The sequence below is a fragment of the Pristis pectinata genome, chromosome 7 (genome assembly GCF_009764475.1).
Source record: "Pristis pectinata isolate sPriPec2 chromosome 7, sPriPec2.1.pri, whole genome shotgun sequence".
Taxonomy (NCBI): Eukaryota; Metazoa; Chordata; class Chondrichthyes; order Rhinopristiformes; family Pristidae; genus Pristis; species Pristis pectinata.
The window spans coordinates 94,230,076-94,255,086 of record NC_067411.1 but is presented as its reverse complement, the minus strand read 5'-3'; the positions used below and the strand labels follow the sequence as shown (position 1 = coordinate 94,255,086).

The 25,011-nt window shown below is 39.4% G+C and overlaps 1 protein-coding gene across 4 annotated transcripts in view; it reads left to right on the top strand.

Annotated features, from left to right (window-relative positions):
- LOC127572743 (SMC5-SMC6 complex localization factor protein 1-like) overlaps positions 1-24,620 on the top strand; it is a 28,964-nt gene extending 4,344 nt beyond the window's left edge. For 2 of the 4 annotated variants that reach the window (XM_052020330.1, XM_052020329.1), the window contains exons 4-7: positions 577-722; positions 3,332-3,497; positions 5,504-5,586; positions 22,922-24,620. In XM_052020330.1, coding sequence (XP_051876290.1) covers positions 3,463-3,497; positions 5,504-5,586; positions 22,922-23,424 — 621 coding nt within the window. In that variant the 5' untranslated portion in view covers positions 577-722; positions 3,332-3,462 and the 3' untranslated portion in view covers positions 23,425-24,620. The remainder of the gene's footprint in view (positions 1-576; positions 723-3,331; positions 3,498-5,503; positions 5,587-22,921) is intronic. The other 2 variants (XM_052020332.1, XM_052020331.1) reach the window with 1 other exon arrangement.
- Positions 24,621-25,011: the final 391 nt, after the last annotated feature.

Genomic DNA, 25,011 nt, shown 5'->3' with positions numbered 1-25,011 from the left:
AAGGCAGCATGTAGATTTTAAAAAAAACCACTATCCTTGAAGGATTTCAGAGGTAATGTTGAATGACAAGCCTCTGAAGGTGTTTATCTAGTTGTAGTTATGTAAGAATGGAATCCAGTTAGTTTGTTCTTGCTATGTGTTAGTGATCAGCCATCTCGAAGATCATGGGTAGAAAATACATATTTTTCTATCATAGTAGCACTGGCTATTGTGATTTTTGGTAAGAGCTACTGTCTATCAGAACTATGGCAAAGGCAGAAACCTGATTTTGGTGGAATCCAGATAATGAGAAGGATGGGCAGTGGTTTTGGAAGCCAAACCATGTTCAAGGACTTTGAAAAGGATAAGAAAATGAGAAATGGGGCAGGGTACTGGCCAGTGGACAGAATTTATTAATTCATATTGTTCATGGGTTTAGCAGAAATCTTAGAATTGACAGAACTCAAAACTGCTTCAAAGAAAAATACTGTCAAATATAGGAATAATAATCAATTGTGCTTGGTTTCAGAGAATTATGTGAATGCTTAAACAAAAATACTATCCTAAAGTAACTTATTTTTATTGTTATTCTGTCAGATTACAATCAAGAGGAAATTGAGATGATGTTTAAACTGACACCATCACCTTGGCTGCAAATGTTCATTGCACATGGCCTTTATAAGCAGACGTGTTTCAATAATGGCATTGAAATCTCTGAGAAATCTTTCTCACTCAAACAAATTGTGAGTATTTGTTATCAAAACAGAAATAATGTTGCAAATGCTTGGGCAGCTTCTGTGGAGGGAGCATTACAAGTTGTTGACTTTTCATCAGAACTGGTGGGTTTTGGCTGTTTACCTGAAACTGTTGAATTTGTTAAGTTCTGAAGTTTTAATATATCTAATCAGGAGATTTGCTGTTTATTGTTGCCCAGGTTTTCATTTGAACAGTGTAAGAATCCAAAGAGGTCCAGAGTGGAATGGATAATTAAAGTGACAGGCAACTGGAATTACTGTTTCAGCTAGAATGTGTGTTTGGGTCAATAGTAGGAGGGGGGAAAAAAGTCTAGTGTGGCCTGGGAAAGTGCCATGAGAAGGAGAGTGGTGGACATGAAAGGGTGAACAAGGGAGTTGTGGAGGGAATGGTTCCTTCATGGAATGTCATCAATGCAGATACAACAAAGCCAAAGCAACTGAGAAAATATAGTCCTCAGGAAGCTGGGTGGTAGGCAGTATATATCCTACACAGGTAGTAGGCAGTATCCCTCCTACGCAGCCCATAACCCTCCAACCCTCCATTTTTCTTACATCCATGTGCCTATCCATGTCTTTTAAATGTCCCTGTTGTATCAGCCTCTACCACCCCCAGCAGTACACGCAGAGACAGACACAGCTGCCTGTCCACTCTATCCATATCTCCCATAATCTTGTACACCTCTATCAAGTTGCCTTTCCTCCTCCTATGCTCCAAAGTGAAAAGCCCTAGCTTGCTCAACCTTTCTTCCAACCTTTCTTTAATCCAGGCAACATCCTGGTAAATCTCCTCTGTACCCTCTCTAAAGCTTCCACATCCTTCCTATAATGATGTGACCAGAACTAAACATGTTTCTCTAAGTGTGGTCTAACCAGAGTTTTCTGGAGCTGCAACATTTCCTCGTGGCTCTTGAACTCAATCCTCCGACTAATGAAGGACAGCACACCATACGCCTTAACCAGCCTATCAACTTGCATGGCAACTTTGAGAGATGTATGGACTTAGACCCCAAGATCCCTCTGTTCCTCCACACTGCTAAGAATTCTGCCATTGAACTTGAAGGCAGAGTACAAGGTTAATCTTCCAAAATGTATCACTTCACACTTGTCTGGATTGAACTCCATCTGTCACTTCTCCACCCAGCTCTGTGTCCTGTCTATATCCCATTGTAACCTACGACAGCCTTCTACACTATCCAACACTATCAACCTTTGTCATCTGCAAACTTACTAACCCACCCTTTCACTTCCTAATACAAATCATTTATAAAAATCAAAGAAGTGGTCCTAGAACAGATCCCTGTGGAACACCACTAGTCACCGACCTCCAGGCAGAATATGCTCCATGTATTGCCACCCTCTTCCTTGTGTGGGCAAGCCAATTCCAAATCTACGCAGCCAGATTTCATGGAGCCCATGCCTCATGATTTTCTGGATGAGCCTACCATGGGGAACCTTGTCAAACGCCTTACTAAAAATCTATATTCGCCACATCCACCACTCTACCTTCAATTTGTTTTGTTACCTCCTCAAAACTCGATTAGGCTCATGAAGCACAACCCACCCCTCTCAAAACCTTGCTGACTATCCCTGATAGACTCGCTTCTCCAAATGCCAGTGTATCCTGTCCCTAAGAATCCTCTCCAATAGTTTGCCCACCACTGACATAAGACTCACAAGTCTATAATTCCCAGGATAATCCCTATTTTCTTTGGAACAAGGGAACAACATTTGCTATCCTCCAATCTTCTGGTATCAGTCCTGTGTCCAAAGAGCACGTAAAGATCATCATCAATGCCCCAGCAATTTCTTCCCTTGCTTCCCATGGTAACCTGGAGTATATCCCATCCGGCCCTGGGGACTTGTCTATCCTAATGTTTTTCAGAAGCCCCAACGCTGCCTCTTTCTTAACCTTGATATGCTCTAGCACATTAGCCTGTTCTATGCTGACCTCTCATTCAAAGTCCCTCTCCCTGGTGAACACTGAAGCAAAGTATTCATTAAGCATCTCCCCTACCTTCTGCCTCCAGGCAGATGTTTCCCCCTTTATTTCTGAGTGGTCCTACCCTTACCCTAGTCATCCTCCTATTCTTCACGTACGTGTAGAATGCCTTGGGTGTTCCTTAATCCTGCTCCGCCAAGGCCTTCTCGTGTCTCCTAGCCTCTCCTAAGTCCCTTCTTGAGCTCCTTCCTGGTTTATCTTGTAACTCTCTAGAGCCCTGTCTGATTTTTGTTTTCTAAATCTTAAGTACACTTCCTCCTTCCTCTTGACTAAATATTCATGCAGAAATGTTTAAAATAAATAGAAGCAGTGAAACTACCTGTTATTTAGCATTAATTACAACATTGCTTAAATTTAATGTTGTAGTATCTTACATTCTTGGTGTTAGTAATATTATTTAAATGAAACATAATATTGAACTAAAACAACAATTTTGCTGTTTGAAATGCACTTGGTTCTGTGGTAAGCACAATAGCGCCTCTGCCTTATGACCTTAATTAGATCTGTAGTGACTGACTTGGTGCTGATGCCGTTCAGCTCCCACGGAGGTGGAGTAGACTGCAAAACCTCACTGAATGAATTTTCCTTGTTCTGATAGATCTCTTCATATTTAATAGCCCTGGGGAGGCTGGGAAGTTGTAGGAATGTGATGAAGGACTCCAAGGGAAAGAAGATGGACAGTGGCCTTGGCCTGAACCTTTGAGGCCATCAGTTTCTTTAACTGGTGACATGCAGAAGCAAGTGGATGCACTGGCCATTCCAGCGTGAGTAATTCTTTACAACATCACTGCTTTAAAGTGACTTCTGGGGAAATAGTTTGAACGGAAAATGGCTCGGCCTTTTGATGACCTGTATTTTGTTGCCAGCTAATTGTAGTCAGTGGCAGAAAGCCATTTTTTTTTGTTTTAATGGCTTTGGCACCAAGTGCAGAAAACTAACTTGTGAATCTGGTTGTGTGTACAAACATTAATTCTGTGAACTTAAGTTACCTGTATCTGGTAATGCTTGTTTGTTGTGCTGTATTAAATAGTACCAGACTTATGGAAAGATTATCGATTTCAAACTAATGTTTCACTTCAATCAAACATTATAGGAAAATATTCGTACAGTAAAAAAATCTGTCAATCTGCCACTTCTGAGACTTTGGTGCCAGACTGACAGATTTTCCAGGCTATAGAATGCTATTCCCATTAATGCTCCTGCACAGTTTAAATTAATTTTTTTAAGATATAACACAATAGTATAATTTTCATTGGGACTGTATCAATGTTACAGGTCTTGGTGTTTCTTGTGCTAATTATTGCACCAGTGTTCAAGCTTGATTAAATCTTCGTAATTCATCAAAATAAAATCTTGTTTGTGGTGATATCGGCTTAAACTGTAAAATAGCATCTTCCCAATTAAGATTAATTCCATGAGAAGTATGCGAGTAACAAAAGGGAAAAACTGCTTATTTTCATCTGCCATGCATAATATACTACATGCTGATTTCTGTTGAGTTTAGATCTAATGGGCTGGAATCCATCACACAAGGTACAATTGAGTTTGGAAAAAGCAAAACAAAAACTACAGGATCTGAAATAAAAATGTTGGTAACTCTCAAATCAGACAACATCTGCAGTGAAAGAAGCAAAATTCATCTACCAGCAATGTTAATTGCTTTAAATATACTTGTACAATTATGCTGCTGCTGTGATCAGTTTCCAGTTTGGGCCAGTACATGTGCCTCCTGAAGCTGGTATCTGGGGGGACTTGACATGACCCTGAGCAAACCCATAGACTTCTTTCCCTGCTGTATCCCTATTGCCCTCCTGCCTGAAGCTTTCCCATCCCCATTACTGTCTGCCCTTGCTAATCTATTTCTTTTTGTTTTGCTGCTTTTACTTAACTTCCTTCATTTGTTGAGCATTGTTGAAACCTGATGTACACAGGTGATATGAATATGCCTGATAAATTCAGATTAAGAAATTGCTTTGTTCAGTTATGCTGGGGATTTTCCAATGGATTCACTGCCAGCTAACCCAGTGTTGCCAAATGGAAGGAATCCATTAGCAAGCTCAAACCTGTATTGACCTACACACTCAGATGCTAGCAGCAATAGGTTAAATAACCATTGTTTACTTTCAACCTGGTGCATGGTGCTATTAACAACATGAAGTCAAAGTATTTAGTCCAGCCAATGTGTGCCACCATTTATAGTCCCATCATGTCTTTCATTCTCGCTATCACCATAGCCCTCCTCTTGTAAGCTCATCTAGTTTTCTTTGTGCCCTATGCTCTACCTCTAAAACCTTTGACAACAAGTTCCATGTTCATCATTCTTGTGGGGTGAAGGTTTCTTGCTGATTATATTGTGCTGATAGCTATTAAATATTCTTCCCATCAGTGAAAACAGTAGCTACTGTGCTTAATCTTCAAGATTTCTTTTAGTTCTCTGTACAAAAGGTGAAAAAAGATGAGCTATTCATTCTCTCACAATGGGTAATTGGTAGTCCATATATGGATCTGAATATGTTTGGCTACGAGGTCTGCCATTCCAAATTTTCCCACCTCATGCATTCTTGTCACATAATGCTTTAGCAACCTCCATCCAAGGAGCCTATGTTTACAATTCATTTTGCAGCCAAATAAAATTCATTGTTATGAATTGTTCAATGCCGCTACTGGACTGGTATATTAAATGTCAGTGAACTTGCAGTTTAGAAATCTGAAATAAAATTGTATATTAAACTGGACTTGTAGAAAAAAATTTTCCTTTTTTTTGTATTAGGAAGACACATCTTCCATTATCAGCAAAGAGGGTTAATTGCCTGGAAGTTAAGGAAACTAAAACTGGATCCAATAAAATGAAAGGTAAGAATTGTTCAACTATAAATTTAGTTCTGTGGGAATCACAGCTATATTTTGTCTAAATGATATAATTAAAAAAGAGCTGTTGGAATACAGATCTCTGCATGTGTACGTGCATATACCTTTTTAAACCTTCATTAGCTTTTGTCCAGTTCTAGGCATCCCATCTTGGGAAGAATATGACTATTTTTGTAGGGGATACTGAAAAGGTTTATTGGAATCTTTCTAAGAAAGACACTCCACTTCCACAAATAGACCTGAGTGTTAATTTTAGCAAACTTTGGTGATTATTCATATATACAAATCATAAAGGGTCTAGACAAAATAAGGAAACTTCCCTTTGGCAAAAGAAGTGAGAGCCAGAGGACACAAATTTGGGATCATTGGCAATGAACTAAGGGGCGGCACAAAGGAAAGTTTTGTATTTCAGGAATACTGGTCTGGTCCTCCTGTTGAGATTCTAAATCGGAGTAAGGCCAATTTTGATGGCTCAAGAAGGGATCTGGATTGGGATAGGCTGTTTTCTGGCAAAGAGGTGCTTGGTAAGTGGGAGGCTTTCAAAAGTGGAATACTGAGTACAGAATCCGTATGTTCCTACATAAAAGGCAAGGCTAACAGATTTAGGGAACCTTGATTATGGAAGGATATTAAAAGGAGGTGCATATCAGGTGTGGGCAGTTAGGATCAAATGAGGCACTTGAGGAGAATAAGAAATACAAGAAAATATTTAAGAGAAATCAGGACGACGTGAGGTTGCTCTGGCAGACTGGATGAAAGAATCCCAACAGTTTCTGTGGCTATATTAAGACCAAAAGGGTAGCAAGGGACAAAATTGGTCCTCTTGAAGATCAGCATGGTCATCTATGCATGGAGCCAGAAGAGATGGGGGGAGATCTTAAATGATTTTTTGCATCCATATTTACTCTGGAGAAAGACACAGAGACTATAAGAACTAAGGCAAAAGAATAGTGAAGTCCTGGACTGTATCTGGATTATGGAAGAGGAGGTGCTGGTTGTCTTGAGGTGAATGAAGATAGATAAATTCCCAGGACCAGACAATGTGTCCCTTTGGACCTTGTGGGAGGCTAGTGCAGAAATTGCAGGGCTACTGGCAGAAATATTTAAAACGCCTGTAGCCGCAGGTGAGGTGCTGGAGGATGGCTAATGTTCCGTTGTTCAAGAAAGACTCTGAGAATAAGCCGGGAAATAATAGGCTGGTCAGCCTGATGTTAGTAGTGGGCAAATTATTGGAAGGTGTTCTAAGGGACGGGACAGGACATAAGTATTTGGATAAACAGGGCCTGATTAGGGATAGTCAACGTGGCTTTGTGCGTGGTAGGTCATGTCTAACCAATCTTAGAGTTCTTTGAGGAGGTGACCAAGAAGGTCAATGAGGGAAAGGCACATTATCTACATGGACTTTAGCAAGGCTTTTGACAAAATCCGACTTGGGAGGCTGCTCCTGAAGGTTAAGTTGCTTGGCATTCAGGATGAGGTAGTCAATTGGATTCAACATTGGCTTAGTGGGAGAACCCAGAGAGTGGTAGTAGATGGTTGTCTCTCTGACTAGAGGCCTGTGACTAGTGGTGTGCCACAGGGATCAGTGCTGGGTCTGTTGTTATTTATCATCTATGTTAATGATTTGGATGATGATGTGGTGAACTGGATCAGCAAATTTGTAGATGACACCAAGATTGGGGGCATAGTGTACAGCGAGGAAGGCTATCAAAGCTTGCAAAGTGATCTGGACCAGCAGGGAAAATGGGCTGAAAAATGACAGATGGAATTTAATGCAGACCAATGTGAGGTGATGCACTTTGGGAGGAAAAACCAGGGTAGACTTGCACAGTGAAAGGTAGGGCTCTGAGATGTGAAGTAGAACAAAGGGACCTGGACATACAGAGCCATAGTTCCTTGAAAGTGGCATCATGGGTAGATAGGCTTGTAAAGAGAGCTTTTGGCACTTTGGCCTTCATAAATCAGGGTATTGAGTACAGGAATTGGGATGTTATGTTGAAGTTGTACAATACATTGGTGAGGCCAAATTTGGAGTATTGTGTGCAGTTCTGGTCACCTATCTACAGGAAAGATATATCAATACACTTGAAGGAGTGCAGAGAAATTTAAAAGGATGTTGCAGGGACTTGAGGACCCCGAGTTGTAGGGAAAGGATGAATAGGTTAGGACTTTATTCCCTGGAGCACAGGAGAATGAAGGGAGATCTTAGAGGTATACAAAATTACAAAGGATATAGATAGGGTGAATGCATGCACCCTTCTTACCCCCCCCCCCCCCCCCCCCCCCCCCCGGTTGGGTGAGACGAGAACTAGAGGACATAAGTTTAGGGTGAAAGGTGAAATATTTAAGGGGAACCTGGGGGGGGAACTACTTCACACAGAGGGTAGTGCAAGTGTGGAACAAGCTGCCAGCAGAAGTGGTGGATGCAGGTTCAATTGTAATGTTTAAGAGAGGTTTGGATAGGTACATGGATGGGAGGGGTTTGGAGGGATATGGTTTGGGTGCAGGTAGATGTGACTAGGCAGAAGATCAGGTCAGCATGGACTAGATGGGCCGAAGGGCCTGTTTCTGTGCTGTAGTACTCTATGACTATTTAATATATCTGTCAAGATGGTTCAGTTGTATCTTTCATAGGAATAGAGTATGTACTTGAAGGGGAAAACTGTTGAAGAGATGGCAAATGAGAATAACATAATTGCATCTTTATCACTTCAAAACAGCTGTATCACTGGGTATATAAACAAATATTGCCACCAATACAAAAATTGTTCATGATATAGCCTAATTATTTATCTTTTCTAACTTCTAAAGGTTTTATGTGTACCCTGTTGCTATAACAAAGGTTTTTTTTATTCCACATTGTTAATCTGAAGGGTGAATTGGGCCAATTTGGATATTAAATTAAATGGAGAATTTTAATTGTTTTAACATGGAGAAGCAGGTCATTTGATGTACTGGGATTGACCTTCATAATCTGACTATTTGACTATTTCGGCAGCGATGTTCCCAAGCTTCCTATGCTGGCTATTCAAAATTTTAAAATTATAATGAGGGTTGATTTTTTTTCCATTTGCTTAATTATCTTGAATCTAGCAGGTGTTCTTGCCAACTTTATCATGCATTTGGTTGGTTGCAATAGCACATTCTCAAAGCATTACAAATACAAAATTAGGAGAAGGTACAAATGAAGGAATTGAAAATAAATAAACTGTATCAATCAAGCAACTGAATTGTTATTAATAGACATTCTGAGAAGATTTTAAATTATTTAATTTTGTTACAAGCTTTATCTTGCAACTCGCATGACTATGAGCACTGAATCTTCAAGTTTGTAATGTAACAATCTTGAATGCACAAAATTTTAAGGAAAGTACTAAGGTTGAAGTTGTAAGAAACATTGGTTAAGCACTCATGATTTATGTAATATTCAGTTTTTTTAAAAGAAAGCATGCCATTTTGGTTTCTTGGAAGAATTTTTTTTGTGTGTAAGTTGTTTCAGGATGTTGAACAGACTATTGCTAAAACTTTGACTGAAGTAACTTGGCTAGATCTAATCAAGTGCATGCTTGCTTTTGTCAAAACGACTTTTTGTAACTAAAATTGAAGTAATCCATCGTGTTACTTTTTTCTTTGCAGAATTCATTGTCCAATCCAAATTACCCCAATCTGTGGAGGCAGTTAAGGGTCAATCACATTGGGCCTGGAATCGCAATTAGACCAGAAAGGATAAGGGTAGCAAATTTCTTTCCCTGAAGTCCAAAATAAATAAGTTTCTTGGTTACTATAAACTAAGACCAGCTTTTAATTAAATTCTCTGGTTGCCATAGCACATTGTCTCATTACTTATGCTGTTCAGAGTTTGGAAGCTTATCTTTAGCTTCTGATGCTCGACTGCTGGGTCCATCCAGGCCGTGAGGATTAGGAATGAGCCTTAATGCAGGATACTCAAGGATGCCTTTTGGCCTGCCTTGCCTGCTTTTGACACCAAAAGCCAATCATCAACTAGAAACTTGATTCACTGTATAAACCTTGTGACCATGAAAGCAAGGCATAAGTTTGGTATTTTGATGTAATTGATTGAACTGATTATCAAAGCTTTTTTACCATCTACAAGTCAAAAAATATATTTTCACTTCACTGGATTTGTATAGTTCTAATTAGGCAGTACAATGATATTCTGTACAAAGCTGTTCATTTAGTTGTATATTTCCTTAAACATGGGAGGCCATCTCACAGAACAATACCATTTCCCCACTAATTTTCCCTTTTAACCTGTTCTCCCCATATTCACACAATTTCTCCAAGCCCCTCTCCTCCCAGATTCTACCATTCACCCACACATTGAGCAATTTATAGTGCCAGTTCAATTGCCATGCTGCATATCAGTTAGATGTGGGAGGAAAGTGAAGCATGAAGGCGAAACTCATGTGGTCAGAAGGAGAATGTGCAAACTCCATATAGACAGCAGTGGGGGTCAAAATGAACACTGGTGGTTGGAGCTGAGGCCGCAACATTATTAGCTGCTCCGCTCTGAGCATGCCATCCACTGCATTAATTCCTACCTTCTTCAGCAATTTATAACATTGCCCAGATACCATGTATAAGCTTCTTTTCAGCAAGGATCATGGAAGTATTTCTTATTCACTGAACCCCTTTCTTCCTGACCCCACCCCTCTCCTGTTCCCAACCTACCATCCCAGTGTTATCTTTTTTTTTGCACTACTTATTTATTTTTGTAATTTGTCTTTGCACTGTACTGCTGCCACAAAACCAACAAGTTTCACGTTGTATAAGTCGGTGATGATAAACGTTATTGGTAATTAGAAATGTTTGATTTGAATGTCTATTTTAGATCCATTTAAGTTTTGTCTGTTGTTATAAAGGAAAGCAGCATCCAGTTTGTTTAGTAAGGCTACACTAATAGTAATGAAATAATTAACTAGTATTCAATTTTAATATTATTGTTCAGAGTGTGTGCTGGTCAGAATGTTAGGGAAAAGTCACTTGGCCACTGAATTGTTCTGTAGAATCTTTGTCTGAATAGCAAGTTTGGCACCTCTTCAGTACAGCAGTTCCAAAATTACAAGCAGTTCTTTTCACCTGACTTGGAGGTAGGCTATCACAATACCCAGCCAACAAAGTGGTAGTCTTTCCATTTCAAATGGTATTAAAGAATAATACAAAATGATATTTGGTCTAATGACTGGAATTGCATATCACATATTGCAAAAATGAAATTGGCTTGAAGTACATCATGCTTATAGGGATCTTGCATACTTGAGTCTTCCCATGACTCATTTTATAATCAATTAATTACTTCCAAAGGACAAAAATGGCTTCACTGACTACAAATGTGATTAATCTATTTTTTTGGAGGGGGTGGGTTTTAATATTTTAATGGTCTGCATTTTTTCTTGTACATAGACAAATCATGTAGTAGCATTCAGTGATTTGTCATCAGTTTGATCTTGTGACTTGGCTGTTACAAAAGTCATGAAGGAACCTCCGGGCTAATTTTAACTATTTTGTTAGCAATCAGCTGCACTGTGCCCTGGGTGGTAAAAGTTTTGTGCAATATTGGTAATTATAAATGTTTGCTTTTAAATATGACTTTTGTATTGGTCAAAAGCCACTTTCAACAGAACCAATCCATATTTCTAGCTACATCTAAGTTATCATTATGGTTGTGACTGAGTTCCAAAGAGAACTGCTGGTATTCAGTCCTAAACTTGAGCATACCTGCTGCAAATTGGGAACTTTGACATTTACTATTATGGGTCATGCCTCCCATTTTTTTTAAAAACAAAAATAGTCCACAGCTTTCAATGTAAGCTGTGAACTCAAGGGGCAAAGGAATTGAAGATCACATTTCCAAACTATATTTTAACTTCCATAACCATGGTCATGCTGTGATGGTCTCGTACTAGTGAGCTGATCCCAATTTATCTCTAGCTCAGTGATTGAAAAGTGAAGGGAAGTCAAACATGTGCAAGGTCCAGGGTACTTGAACAAGGGATACAAATGTACCTATTGTATAGGTTTATTATTGTCACTTGTACCGAGGTACAGTGGAAAAACTTGTCTTACATACTGATCGTACAGGTCAATTCATTACACAGTGCAATTACATTGAGTTAGTACAGAGTGCATTGATGTAGTACAGGTAAAAACAATAACAGTACAGAGTAAAGTGTCACAGCTACAAAGAAAGTGCAGTGCAATAAGGTGCAAGGTCACAACAAGGTAGATCATGAGGTCATAGTCCATCTCATTGTATAAGGGAACCGTTCAATAGTCTTATCACTGTGGGGTAGAAGCTGTCCTCGTCTGGTGGTACATGCCCTCAGGCTCCTGTTATCTTCTACCCGATGGAAGAGGAGAGAAGAGAGAATGTCCCAGGTGGGTGGGGTCTTTGTCTTTACCTCTCGTTGTCTTGGTGTAGCAGCCAGCATAAATCAGAGTCCAAGGAGGGGAGGCTGGTGTCCGTGATGTGCTGGGCTGTGTCCACAACTCTCTGCAGTTTCTTGCGGTCCTGGGCAGAGCAGTTGCCAAACCGAACCGTGATACATCCAGATAGGATGCTTCCTATGGTGCATCTGTAAAAGTTGGTGAGAGTCAAAGGGGACAAACCAAATTTCTTTAGCCTCCTGAGGAAGTAGAGGCGCTGTTGAGCTTTCTTGGCCGTGGCATCTATGTGATTTGACCAGGACAGGCTGTTGGTGGTGTTCACTCCCAGGAACTTGGAGCTGTCAACCCTGTCGACCTCGGCACCATTGATGTAGACAGGTGCATGTACACTGCCCCCTTTCCTGAAGTCAATGACCAGCTCTTTTGTTGACATTGAGGGAAAGGTTGTTGTCATGACACCATTCCACTAAGTTCTCTTTCCTTCCTGTACTCTGACTCATCGCTGTTTGAGATACGGCCTACAGCAGTGGTATCATCTGCAAACTTGTAGGTGGAGTTAGAGCAGAATCTGGCCACACAGTTGTGAGTTGATAGGGAGTAGAGTAGAGGGCTGAGGATGCAGCCTTGTGGGGTACCAGTGTTGAGAATAATCGTGCCGGAGGTATTGCTGCCTATCCTCACTGATGGCGGTCTGTTTGTTTGAAAGTCAAGGATCCAGTTACAGAGGGAGGTGTTGAGTCCTAGGTTTTGGAGTTTAGTGATAAGCTTGCTTGGGATTATTGCATTGAAGGCAGAGCTGTAGTCAATAAACAATAGTCTAATGTAGGTGTCTTTACTGTCCAGATGCTCCAGAGCTGAGTGTAGGGCCAGGGAGATGGCATCTGCTGTAGACCTGTTTCAGCAATAGGCGAATTGCAATGGGTCCAGGTTGTCTGGGAGGCTGGAGTTGCATGCCATGACCAACCTCTCAAAGCACTTCATGTTGGTGGATGTCAGAGCCACTGGTTGGTAGTCATTGAGGCATGTTACCTTTTCTTCAGTACTGGGATGATAGTGGTCTTATAACAGAATGGATAACTAATGATTTCATTTTGTTCCTGATAGTAAATGCTGGAAATTCAGTGAATTAATTTTGTGTATAATGCAGGTCAGACATTGAAGGGTGGGAAATACAGAGGATATTACATGTTTCCAGTTGTCTAGCATTTTCTTAAGTTGATAGTATGGGTGAATGGAGATTTTGGAAGGATAACTTTGTTTCTATTTAAAATAGCTGAAATGCAAAACAAGGTAGAATTCTCCAGTGATCTGAATTCAATCCTGACCTCCAGTGCTATCTGTGTAGGGTCTGCATTTTCTCCCTGTGACATGTAGGTTTCCTCCAGATGCTCCAGTTTTCTTCCATATCTGGGGAACGTGCAGGTTGGTAGGTTAATTGGCCATGGTAAATTGCTGACGGCGTGTGGGTGTGAGTTACAGAATCTGGGAGCATTTAATGGAAATGTGGGAGAACAAATTGAGATTAGTGTAAATGGGTGTCTGATGGTGGGCTGCAAAGATCTGTTTCCATGCTGTATGACTCATGACGCTATGAAAACCAAATAATTGCAGTAGATTAGTTTTTGAGCATTCTGCACTAAGCACATGCTTTTCAACATTTGTATTTGTTTAATGCTTATAATTACAAAGTATAACTTAAGATTTTCAGTTGGATAGATGATCACTTGTGTGACACTATTGCAAATTAACCCTTTTGCTGTGAAGTCATATGCCACTGACAGTGGAAACATGGGGACAACTTATTCCCTACAGGCAGCTTTTTCTGCACCACCCCCCCCCCCCCCCCCCCCCCCCCCCCCCCCCCCCCCCCCCCCCCCCCCCCCCCCCCCCCCCCCCCCCCCCCCCCCCCCCCCCCCCCCCCCCCCCCCCCCCCCCCCCCCCCCCCCCCCCCCCCCCCCCCCCCCCCCCCCCCCCCCCCACAGGCAGCTTTCCCCAGCAAGATCCAGCTGTGGTGCCTGACTCTGGACTCTTCGAGCCAATGACAAAGAGTGCAACCAGGAAGTGAAAAGTGAAGCTTGGCCAAATAGTTTGGGACTTCTACATTTATTTGGGAGTCCTGAAATTTACCAGCACTTTTGACAAATGCTGGCAAAATCCAGATTATTTGTTTTTATTAGCAGTTGTTCCACACATTTTTGATCCTACTATGTGTGGTGAGTAATAACAAACCTGTTGTATTCTTCAATTACCTCCTACTAAGCTTGGTTTATACTATATACAGTTCTATCAAATAATGCAATAGCACATTGAAGTGTTATATGCAGTTAGGGCATAATACTCTAGGGAAATACACCATAGTAAGCCCTTTCACTTGTTTAGAGAGCTCCCTTGATATCTTCCAGATCTAACAACCTCAGTGTTAAAGCTGTATTGACTTTGATTTTAAGCATTTTTTGAATCTAAGGTACTCTCCTGCCCCCTCTTGGTTGTTTTAACTTGTTATTTTCTTGCAAGTGTGTTTTTAATGTGAATGCTTTGCTAACTCACCTGTTTGCTTTATTATGGATTTGCCCTTTGGTCATAGAAACCCTACATTAAATTCCACAAGTGCATTTTACAAATTTATTTAAAAGTTGGGCAGCTAGCGAACAACAAACCAATATCAAAGCTTATTTCAATTGGTTTCAATGATGAGAGACAATATCATAATCCTGCTTTTCAGTTTGGAAAATACATAATCTGTATTTTACCATTTTAAAAAGACATGAGCTATTTCTTTTGCCTTGAACTTGTTCTGCTGGCAGCTATGCAGAATACATAATCTACTTTTAACTTTTTATACTTTCAGGTTTTGATACTACCTTTAACTAAAACTGGTTCTGTTAACTTTTGTCAATGAATTTGTAGTACATTTTGTACTATTTTGCTGCTACTCATGCAGAAATTTTTGAATTCTTTCAGCCCATACAATTAATAATTAAAGACAACTTAGTAAGTACTAACTATGTGACTACTATTCTTTTCTAGATTTATGTATTTTGGTGTCTTAATGATCATAGCTCATTACATCTTGTGGCCTTGCAGGAAAAGGATATAGAAATGCTGATTACTTTTTCAATAAAATCCTATGTTGGTAAAGTCTTTCTTTGTATAGTATATTCATCTTCGAACACTTGTAAATATTGGTCTTTTCTGGCATTCCAAGATGCTCTTTAGTTTGTCAATTTACGGTGGTGAGGCCAACTTGTGTGCATTGGCACTTTTGATTCTGGTCCAAGTTGATGGCTTTTCTTAATTTTAGTAGTCCAACATTTAAATACAATAATTTAGATAATCAGAATTTTGAGTAACACTGAAATTCAGGATTTGACCTTTGTGAATAAACAAATGTAGTTCCCACATTCAAATAGGGTGACTAGGCCTATTAGTAACAAGGAAAAGTTAAGGAATGAATCATCAGAAAATCACATCAGCAATTTGCAAACTATTGTGGCTTCCTATTTGTATACATTGGGCTCACTTTGCAAATTCTATAATTTTACAGAAAATGAACCTGTTAAAGTGAAGAAAGCTGGCAAGATTTTAAAAAGATGATTCATTTGTGTTCGTCAGTTCTGAGATGGTTGAGGCTGATCTGGGACTGATTGATTGGAAACGTTTGACTGGGCAGTGTTGTAATTTGGGAGGTGGTGGCTTCCTTTTGCTTCTTTGACAGCACAAAAGCCCAGTGTAACGAGTGGACTCTAGATTCTCAATGTCAATCTAAATGCTCCTTTTTCCATTTTGACCAGTCATGGGACAGGGATTCCCATAAATTGGTATGAATGCTGGACTTTCTGAAGGTTATTATGAGAACATTCTTGAACCATTTCCTTGGTCCACCTAGAGCTTGTGATGGAGCTTGGAGTAATGACTATTTATTTTGGTGATATGCATGCTGTGGCCTGCCCATGGGAACTGACCACATTATAGATAAGGCCTCCGGCTGGAGATGTTGGCCTGAGAGAGGACACTGACATTGGTTCTTATCCTTCCAGTTGATCTGGAGGATTTTGAAGTACCTGCTGTAAGTAGTCCATGACTCTGAGTATTGGAGGATAGGGATCACTATTGCCAAGAAAACAATGAGCTTTGTGCTTTTTGAGATCTTGATCTCCAAACAGACTTTTCCTCAGACAGCCAGAAAGTGAAAGTGAATTGTATCAGCTTTTTCTGCCTTTCACTGAGAAATGGCTCCTGAGATTGAGGATGGGATCCACATTTTCCAAAGTCTTGTTGTGGATCTTCTATTGTTGGAGAGAGTGTACTGCAGGGGCAGGTTTGTAGAAACGATGTCATTTTGCAGATGTTAAGTGTAAGGCCCATTCTGTTGTGCTTTGGTAAATAAATTGACAACTGGAGGTGACATAGGTTGAGCAGTTTCCAACTGGTCATGTAAGTTAGCTCCACTCCAGCAGGGACCTTTTATTGGTGGTAGTATGGTGAGGAAAAATTGGAAAAAGTGTTGGGGCATGGTGCAGCCTTTCTGAATGCTATTCTGCACTGAGTTGAGTCAGGTGCGGATATAATTTGGAGACTAATTTTAGAAGAATTTGATATTGAACCAAAGGCATTTGTGAAGTCCACTCTGGAATTCAAGTCACTCCAAGCTTGGTCACTTGTAGAATTGCAGTACACAGATGCTTGCATATGTGCACAGAAGCTGAGATCCAAACTGTCATCAATTCATTCCAAAGTATGAGAGAGTGGCTCTAATCTTTTGTTGTGAATGCTAAGTGTTTCTGCCAACCTGTCCCTGTATAACACATTCACAATGAAATATGAACCACTCAGGAGGAACCTCATTTATAGTGGTTAATGCTGCTTTCTTTTATTTCTCTTCAGTAAAAATGCAGTGAAGGTTGTATCTACTGCACTGCAAGATGGACAGAATCCATGTTGCAATTTTTGGGAGCATATTGCTTTTTTGACTTTGGTTGGGGTGGCAAAGGACCGAACTGGACGGTTTGCTGTGGAATGAAATCACAGGCACTCGTGTTTAGGACAGCTCAGTCTTCATGTCAATTTGCACCATGATGATATTCCTTTCTGGTTTACATTTCCAGATGTACCCACTACCTTGTTCTTTGGGCTGGACATCTCTGGCCCATTGTGTCTCACTCCAAGCATCAGAGATCCTGGAGTAACATTCAAGTATATGGCACTGTTGAAGCTGTCCCTTAGATTGCTGATTCATCAGGTCTCAAACTTCACGTTGCAAGTTTTTTTTAAATGTACAATAACTATTACACCCCAGCAATCGTGGACTTGACAGGTCTTGATCTGATGACAAAGCAGTCCATTATGACCGGAGACCAGACTGGGGTGCTCTGGCTGCACTTGGAGACTGGGGCTCATGTCCATGTACTCTTGTTGTGTACACCTGCTTTTTACCCCCAAGTTAAGAATAGCGCAGAACCAGCATTATATTTGGTAACTGCTAGCTCACTGCATTCAGAACAAGTAGAGTTTGTTAGAACAAATTTGTGTAGAAAGATTTTAAGAAATTTTGAGTAAAATGTGGCTTTACACTCACTGGAGCCATTCATAAGATGGCTAATTTATACCTCTTCAGTCTCCATTGCCTCCCTTTAGCACTCAAAATCTATAGATCTTTGCCTTGAACATTCCTGATGACTGAGCACCACACCTCTCTAAGGTAGAGATTTCCTACAATTCACAATCCATAGTATATAAGTGTTTCTTCATACCTTGAACATTAAAAGCTAACTTCTTAGCTTTGCCTTTGGCTGTCTTTCCCTCATTTCAAATTCTCCAGCCAAGGAAAGTTTCTCAGCATGTAATATGTCAGTTCCCCTCAGAATCTTGCATATCTCAATAAGACAACTTATTCTTCTAAACTGAAGTGTTAGATTTTAAAATGATTCAAATGTAAACCAGTTTGACAGTTGTACCATCAATTTATTCAATGATCATGACAGTTGCTTAACAAAAGTTAAGGAAAAGCAGTTGCATGACCTTTAAGAATTATTACATTGCTGGACTAAGTTACCCGACTGGCAGCTTGGCTTTTTTTTAATATTTCTTTTCCCCATTGACTAGCCTAATACTTCTAATTTAGGTCTCCTTTTCACCACCAGATATGTAGTCTTGGGCTAAAATTTTATACCTCTTAAGTTGAAATGAGTAATCTGCATTTGTATGGGTATTTTTCTTTTTGTTGTTCATTGAGGGCTAGACATACCATGGCATTGCCATTCATTTAAAGCTGATAAACTGGTGGTATCAATTCCTCCTCTGGCTGAAAATGCCGTAAAATAAAGTTTTCACCATATCCAATCCTTCCAGTTACTTTCTTTTTTTTAAAAAAAAAGCCTTTGACAAATCAATAGCTATTTTCCCCTCCCAGTAATTAAACTTTCTTGAACAGCATTTGCTACCTTCCAATTTTTGGGATTGTCAGAACAAGGGGAATTTTGGAAGATTGGAATGAATGTATTCATTGTTTCTGCAGCTACAACTTTAAATTCCTGTAATCTGCCCAGTTCTTCAGCAACATTCGGTTACTTTCTCTCATCGGATTCTTGGTTGCCCACTATTTCTGTCGTGTTTTGGATTCCGTTGTAAAATTATATAAAAATTACTTTTTAATGCCTCGACCATTTCCTTATTCACCATTATATTTTTTTCTGTCATTGTCTCTGTGGAGCCTGCATTTATTTCCTGTTCTATTCTTTTTGTATAGTTGTAGATGTTCTTATTTCTTAAAATATTTTTAAGTTACTTTAATATTCTATCTTTTCCTTCATAGTCAATTTATCATGTGCTGTAGCTTTCTTAAACTCTCAATTCTCAAGGTCATTTCTGCTCTTGGCAGCATTGCAAGCCTCTTCCCTAAATCTTAACCACCTCGGTTATCCATGAGCTAATCACTTTCCCCATGGATTTTATTTTTACTCTATGGAATATACATAAATTAAGAAATATTTATCTTCAAATAAACCTTTTTGAATTTCCCAGTTTACTTGTCCCTTGCGCCTATATAATTGGTGCATCTAAGTAATTGGCATTAATAAAGTTCAAAACTCAGTTTTGACTGAGCTGCACCCTCTTGAACTGAATACATGTGGTGACCCTTTTTCCCAATAGATTTCCTTACTGAGATTACTAATTAACCCTGTCTCATTATACAAGGTCTAAAATAATCTTTTTTCATCATTGGGTTCATAAGATATGGTGGCAAAAATCAGCCTGCTTTCTGTAAGCCTTTCTCTAAATGAATTGTCTATTTGATTTTCCAATTTATGAAGATTAAAGTCCCTGTGATATTATTGTTATTTACGAGCTTTTTGTTGTTGCTGCTATTTAATTCTCTGATGTTACAGGCCTTGGAGTCCTCTCCCACCAGTACTTTTAATCTCCTTTCCACCCATATTGATTCTACTTTCTTATCTTTAAGGGGATATGACTATTTATTGGGTTTCCCTGGCCACAAGCATACTTTGTATAATCTGATTTCTTTGGTCTCTTTACAATCATGGGAGTTTCCCAATAGCAGCAACATCTCCCCATTGACAAATGTACATTAAACAAAAAAAATCAGCCACATCCTCCCTCGACATCCAAATTCCTAGTTCACTGAAACCTATTGGACAAGCCATGTAAATGTTCAAAGCACTTATTCAATGGAGATTGGACTCTAAAGTATTTCTTTTAGTCCCTGTTCAAAAAAAGTGAAATTGTTCACATTGTGTATTTATTTTGAACTCTTCAGCACTCAAGGAAAAACTTGTTGGCCCATGAGTGGCAAGTGACAGGTGACAGAATAGACTTCAGCAGCATCATGATATAATTTCTCCTGGCAATGCTCTAAGTAGTTTTGCTAAAGGAACGACATCATTACATGAGTATCTGATCCAGAAGTAGGATTGACTATGTGAAATGCCTGGTTAACTTTCCAGTATTGTACAGTAATTAGACCAGAAACCAATGTAATTGCTTTTCATTTTGGGAATCACCAGGTTGATTTCTGGGATAAAGGATTTGTCTTGTGATGAAAGATTGAGTAGATGAGGGCTGTGGAAGAGCTTGGAAGAATGATAGCTGATCTTGAAACACAAGATTCTGAAGAGGCTTGAAAGGATGGGTGATTTGAGGATGTTTGCCCTAATGGTTAATGTAGAACCAGGGGGCATGGGCTCTGGAGTCTCAAGCAAGTGAACTTTTATTCAATGAGGAGGAATTTCATGTTTAAATTTTAGGAATTCTCTATCCTGGGGGTGATGGCTGCTGGGGCATTGTTCAAGGCTAAACAGATTTTTTGGATGTAATGGTTTGGGGAATTCAAAGAACAGGGAGGAAAGTATTGAGGTCAATGATTGGATAATCCATGATTATTGAATAGTGAAGCAGGCTTGAAGAACTATTAACCTTGTAACTACTATTTCTTTTGCTCCTGCTAAGTGCAAAAGAATGGTCTATTTTTGAGCTTTGAACTGTGGCTATGGTCATGACTGAATCATCGATTTAAAACGTTCTGCCACTAATTTTATTAGCATGTGTTCAGAACTGCAGAGAAGTTACAGAATGGAAAAAGACCAGTTGAATCAAATCAGTGCAATGTCAGCAAAGTAAGAGTTGGTCATTGATTTCAGGAAAGGGGGAGGTGTACATGCACCTGTCCTAATCAATGGTGCTGAGGTCAAGAGGGTTGAGAGCTTCAAGTTCCTGGGTGTGAACATCACCAATAGCCTATCCTGGTCCAACCACGTAGATGTCATGGCCAAGAAAGCTCACCAGTGCCTCTTCTTCCTCAGGAGGCTAAAGGAATTTGGCATGTTCCCTTTGACACTCACCAACTTTTATTGATGCACCATAGAAAGCATCCTATCTGGATGTATCATGGCTTGGTATGGCAACTGCTCTGCCCAGGACTGCAAGAAACTGCAGAGAGTTGTTGACACAGCCCAGCGCATCACAGACACCAGCCTCCCCTCTGTGGGCTCTGTCTATACCTCTCACTGCCTTGGTGAAGCAGCCAGCATAATCAAAGACCCCCATCCACCCGGGTCATTCTCTCTTCTCTCCTCTTCCATCAGGTAGAAGATACAGGAGCCTGAGGGCACATACCATCAGGCTCAAGGACTGCTTCTGTCCCATGCTGATAAGATGATTGAACGGTTCCCTTGTATGATGAGATGGACTTTTGACCTCACAATCTATCTTGTTTGACATTACACCTTTATTATCTACCTGCAATGTTCTTCCCTGTAGCTGTGACACTTTACTCTGTATTCTGTTATAGTTTTTACCCTGTACTACCTCGATGCACTGTGTAATGAATTGATCTGTACGAATGGTATGCAAGACAAGTTTTTTCACTGTACCTCTGGTACAAGTGACAATAATATACCAATACCAAAGAGCAATCCAGCTGGCCCCACTTCCCTGTAGCCATTTACTTGCTTTACTTAACCAGCCCCCATTTGAATGCCACAGTTGAATTTGCCTCGACCACAATCCTTGGCAGTGCATTTACTTGTTTTGTAATAAATTTTCCCAGCATCCCACTTCTTCGATTCATTTGCCAATTGCTGCCTTTATGTTGTTCCTGACCCTTCCTCCAAGGGAACAGTTACTATCTAAACTTTCTGGGACCCTGCATGATTTTTAAATGCCTCTATCAGATCCCTCCTTGCCTTCTCTGACTCAATGTCTCCAGTTTCTCCATGTAGTTAGAGCCCCTCATCTCTGGAATTATTCTAGTAAATCTCTTCTCAGTCTTTACAAAGCCTACACCAGTTCCCCAAAGTGAGGACATAAACCTGGTTTGGCCACTAAACTATTACAAAGGTTTATAGTGACTTTTTTTTTCTTGAACTCTATATATCTGTTTATGAAGTGTTTTTCTTTGACCACTAACTCAATCTACCATAATACTTCCAATGAACTATGCTCATGATCACTGTTCTTGAGTTCTCTTGTACAAGAGCACAAGAAAATAGGACGGGAATATGCCACCTGGTCTCTCAGGCTTGCTCTGCCATTCAGTATGATCATGGCTGATCTACACTGGCTTCAACTCCTCTCCCATTTTCCCTGGTCTTCCAAAAAATGTATCTACTTCCACCTTAAATGCTTCTAAAGATCTAGCCTCCATCTTTCTGAATTCTAGGGATTCACCAGCCTCTGGGAAAAGAAATTTCTACATGCCTCTGTTTGAAATGACTGGCCCCTAATCATTACACAAGTTTATTCAAGACACTCCAACTAGAGAAAACATCTCAACAGCTAGCCTGTTAGGCCCCCTTAGGATCTTGTGTGTTTGAATAAGGTCATCCCTCATTTTTATAAACTACAGACCTAAACTGTTAAGCCTCTCATATCAACTGCATTTCTCTCATTTACTCTCTGCTTTTTGATGTAACAATTTTGGCTCCATGCTGGTTTTCCCTAATCGATCCATGCTTATCCAAGTGTGTGCCAATTCTGCCCTTGACATATTTCTAATACTTTCTCTACCAATGAGATTAAACTGACCTATAATTTCAGGGTTCATCCCCACACTTTTTTGTTCATATAGAATTGTTTGGAAGACCATTGTGTAGGACTTTTTTAATTTTTAGGACAGTCACTGTAAAACTGAAATAAGATTACCTTAATATTTTAATACAGTGGGAGGAAAAATCTTTTAAATTGAAAGAAACATTTAGGAGCAAGTGAATGAATCCAAATACATCTTTTATTGAGCATGATGTGTATGGGCATTTTCTGCAAAGTGATCAGGTGCAAGTTAATTAGGTCAGCAAAGTTATTGCCTAAAGTAGTTACAGATGTGCCCCAAAGGTGCAAAGAAAACTTGTTTCAGTTCACTTGTATAGGTGTCATTATTAATCTGCAATTGTTCTTACAGGGGCTGTTTCATTACAACAAGACTGTCTTGGAAGAAGGCCCTTAAATTGTATCAATTCTCCAAAGATGAAAGAAGATACTTTTGTCGTTAATGAGGTTGAAAAGGAGGAGAATACAGGGCTGTTTGGAAATTTTAAGAATGACATCAATCCTACTGAATTTGAATCTGGTGCTTACCTCTGGTCTATGTTACTAAAAAGCTATATTGAAAATCATAACTTGCCCTTAATCCGTCATGTTATGAATGACGAATCTCTGAACAAGGTTCAAATTCTAGGTAAGAGTAGGTTTGAGAACCTGGTTAATTCCTTTCCTGACCAGCTGATGGTGCAGTATGCTGAAGATGTAAAAGCTTGCAAGGAACTTCCAAATTGTATTCAGCAAGTGCTTGGCAATCTCAGGAATGGATCTCTCGTGTTTGGAGTGCATACAGAATTGCTACTTTTGCACTTGGAATCAACAATTACTAATGGGAAAGATGCATTTTCAGTTCAGAATGAATGACGTATTTGCAACTTCCTATAATTTTTTTAAAAAGTTGCTTAGAACTAGAGACCAAATTGAAATTCTGATGGGATAAGTACTTAATCATGAAAACCTGATGCTGCTTCTATTTGAAATGATTGTTTTCTCCAGCTAATAAAAGTAAGAACTGCATTCCAGAGAAACCTGGTAATGTAACAGTACATAGCAAGAGAAAGTAGAAAGTATAATGTATGATAGTTCTTTATATCTATATTTTGTAAAATAATGCTTTGAGGAGAATTTTTTGACCTTGTTATCTAGTTATTTTATTTACATGAAAACTCTACCCACAAACCAAGATTAAGTTTAATGAACTCTAGTTTTCCCCATCTTTTGCACAGTTGTAAATCTTAATGCAATTTAAATTAAGTATTTGTATCACTGTGTTCTTGTGTGTTGTGATCCAATTTTAATGAAAGAATTAGACCATGTAAGTTTCAAAGATTTTTGGGTTTGCTTTGTACATTTTCCCCCATTGCATTCATTAGCCTACCTCAAACCATCCAATATAGCTTTAATGGTACTATCTAATTTACAGGTAAGAATTTGTTTTTAATGCAACTTATGCTTTCTTTTCTTTTTTTTTATAATTGGAGGGGTGGTCTTGAAGCCATTTTGGCCTACTGATATTCCCATGAACACTTTGCTGAAAATTAGAGGAGTAGCTTTGGATCAACTGTGTATAAAGTTGCATTCTCTTAGCTTTGGTACCAAATGCTGATGGTTTAAAATTTGCCAAGATAACCCTATTTCTGTTATAGAGCATATTGTTTGTAATCTAGTTGCTTTGTCTGTGCAATCAAAATGCAAAATAAAAACCTGCAAATACCAGAAATATAAATAAAAACAACATACTGGAAATGCTGAAAGGTCACTGACCTGAATTGCTGGCTTGCTGTCTCGCTCCAAATGCTGCCTGATCTGTTAAATATTTCCTATCTTTACTGCCTATGTATAAGGCAAGTGAAACTACTGGCCAAGATTAGAAAATTTGTGAAAGGTTATAGCATTGTACTTTGGTACTCAGAATTGTTAAGTCTTGTGTAGATCAGCTTAATGAGCCTGTTGAGCCTCACAACAAAACAATTTAAATATTGGAACAAATTTTCTAGAAATTTCCAAAGAAAAATAATTTATTGAACCATGTAAGCAGCGGATCTACATGGGCTCTATTATAGGTTAGTATCCAAGATGACTGATTTTCTGAACCTGAGCAAAACAAATGATATTTTGATACTTTATTTAAATGTTTAAATTTTCAATGCAACTATGTGGGGGGAGGGAAGAGGGAAAAGTCACACAATATAATATCTCCCTGAAAGTGGTAAAACAAAATAACTGCATTATTAGAAATATGAAATAAAAAAAACAAAATGCTAGAAACATTTAGCAGGTTAGATCTTTTATAACTTTTCTTGTGCATGAACTTAAAAACTAAAAATACTGGGAAGATAGAAAACAAGGTAACTTTAGGTGATGGAGAAGATGGGAGAGGGATGCATCGAATAAAGGGAATATCCTTAATAGGGTGAAACCAGATGATCACTGGTGGTGGTTAAGTAGCAG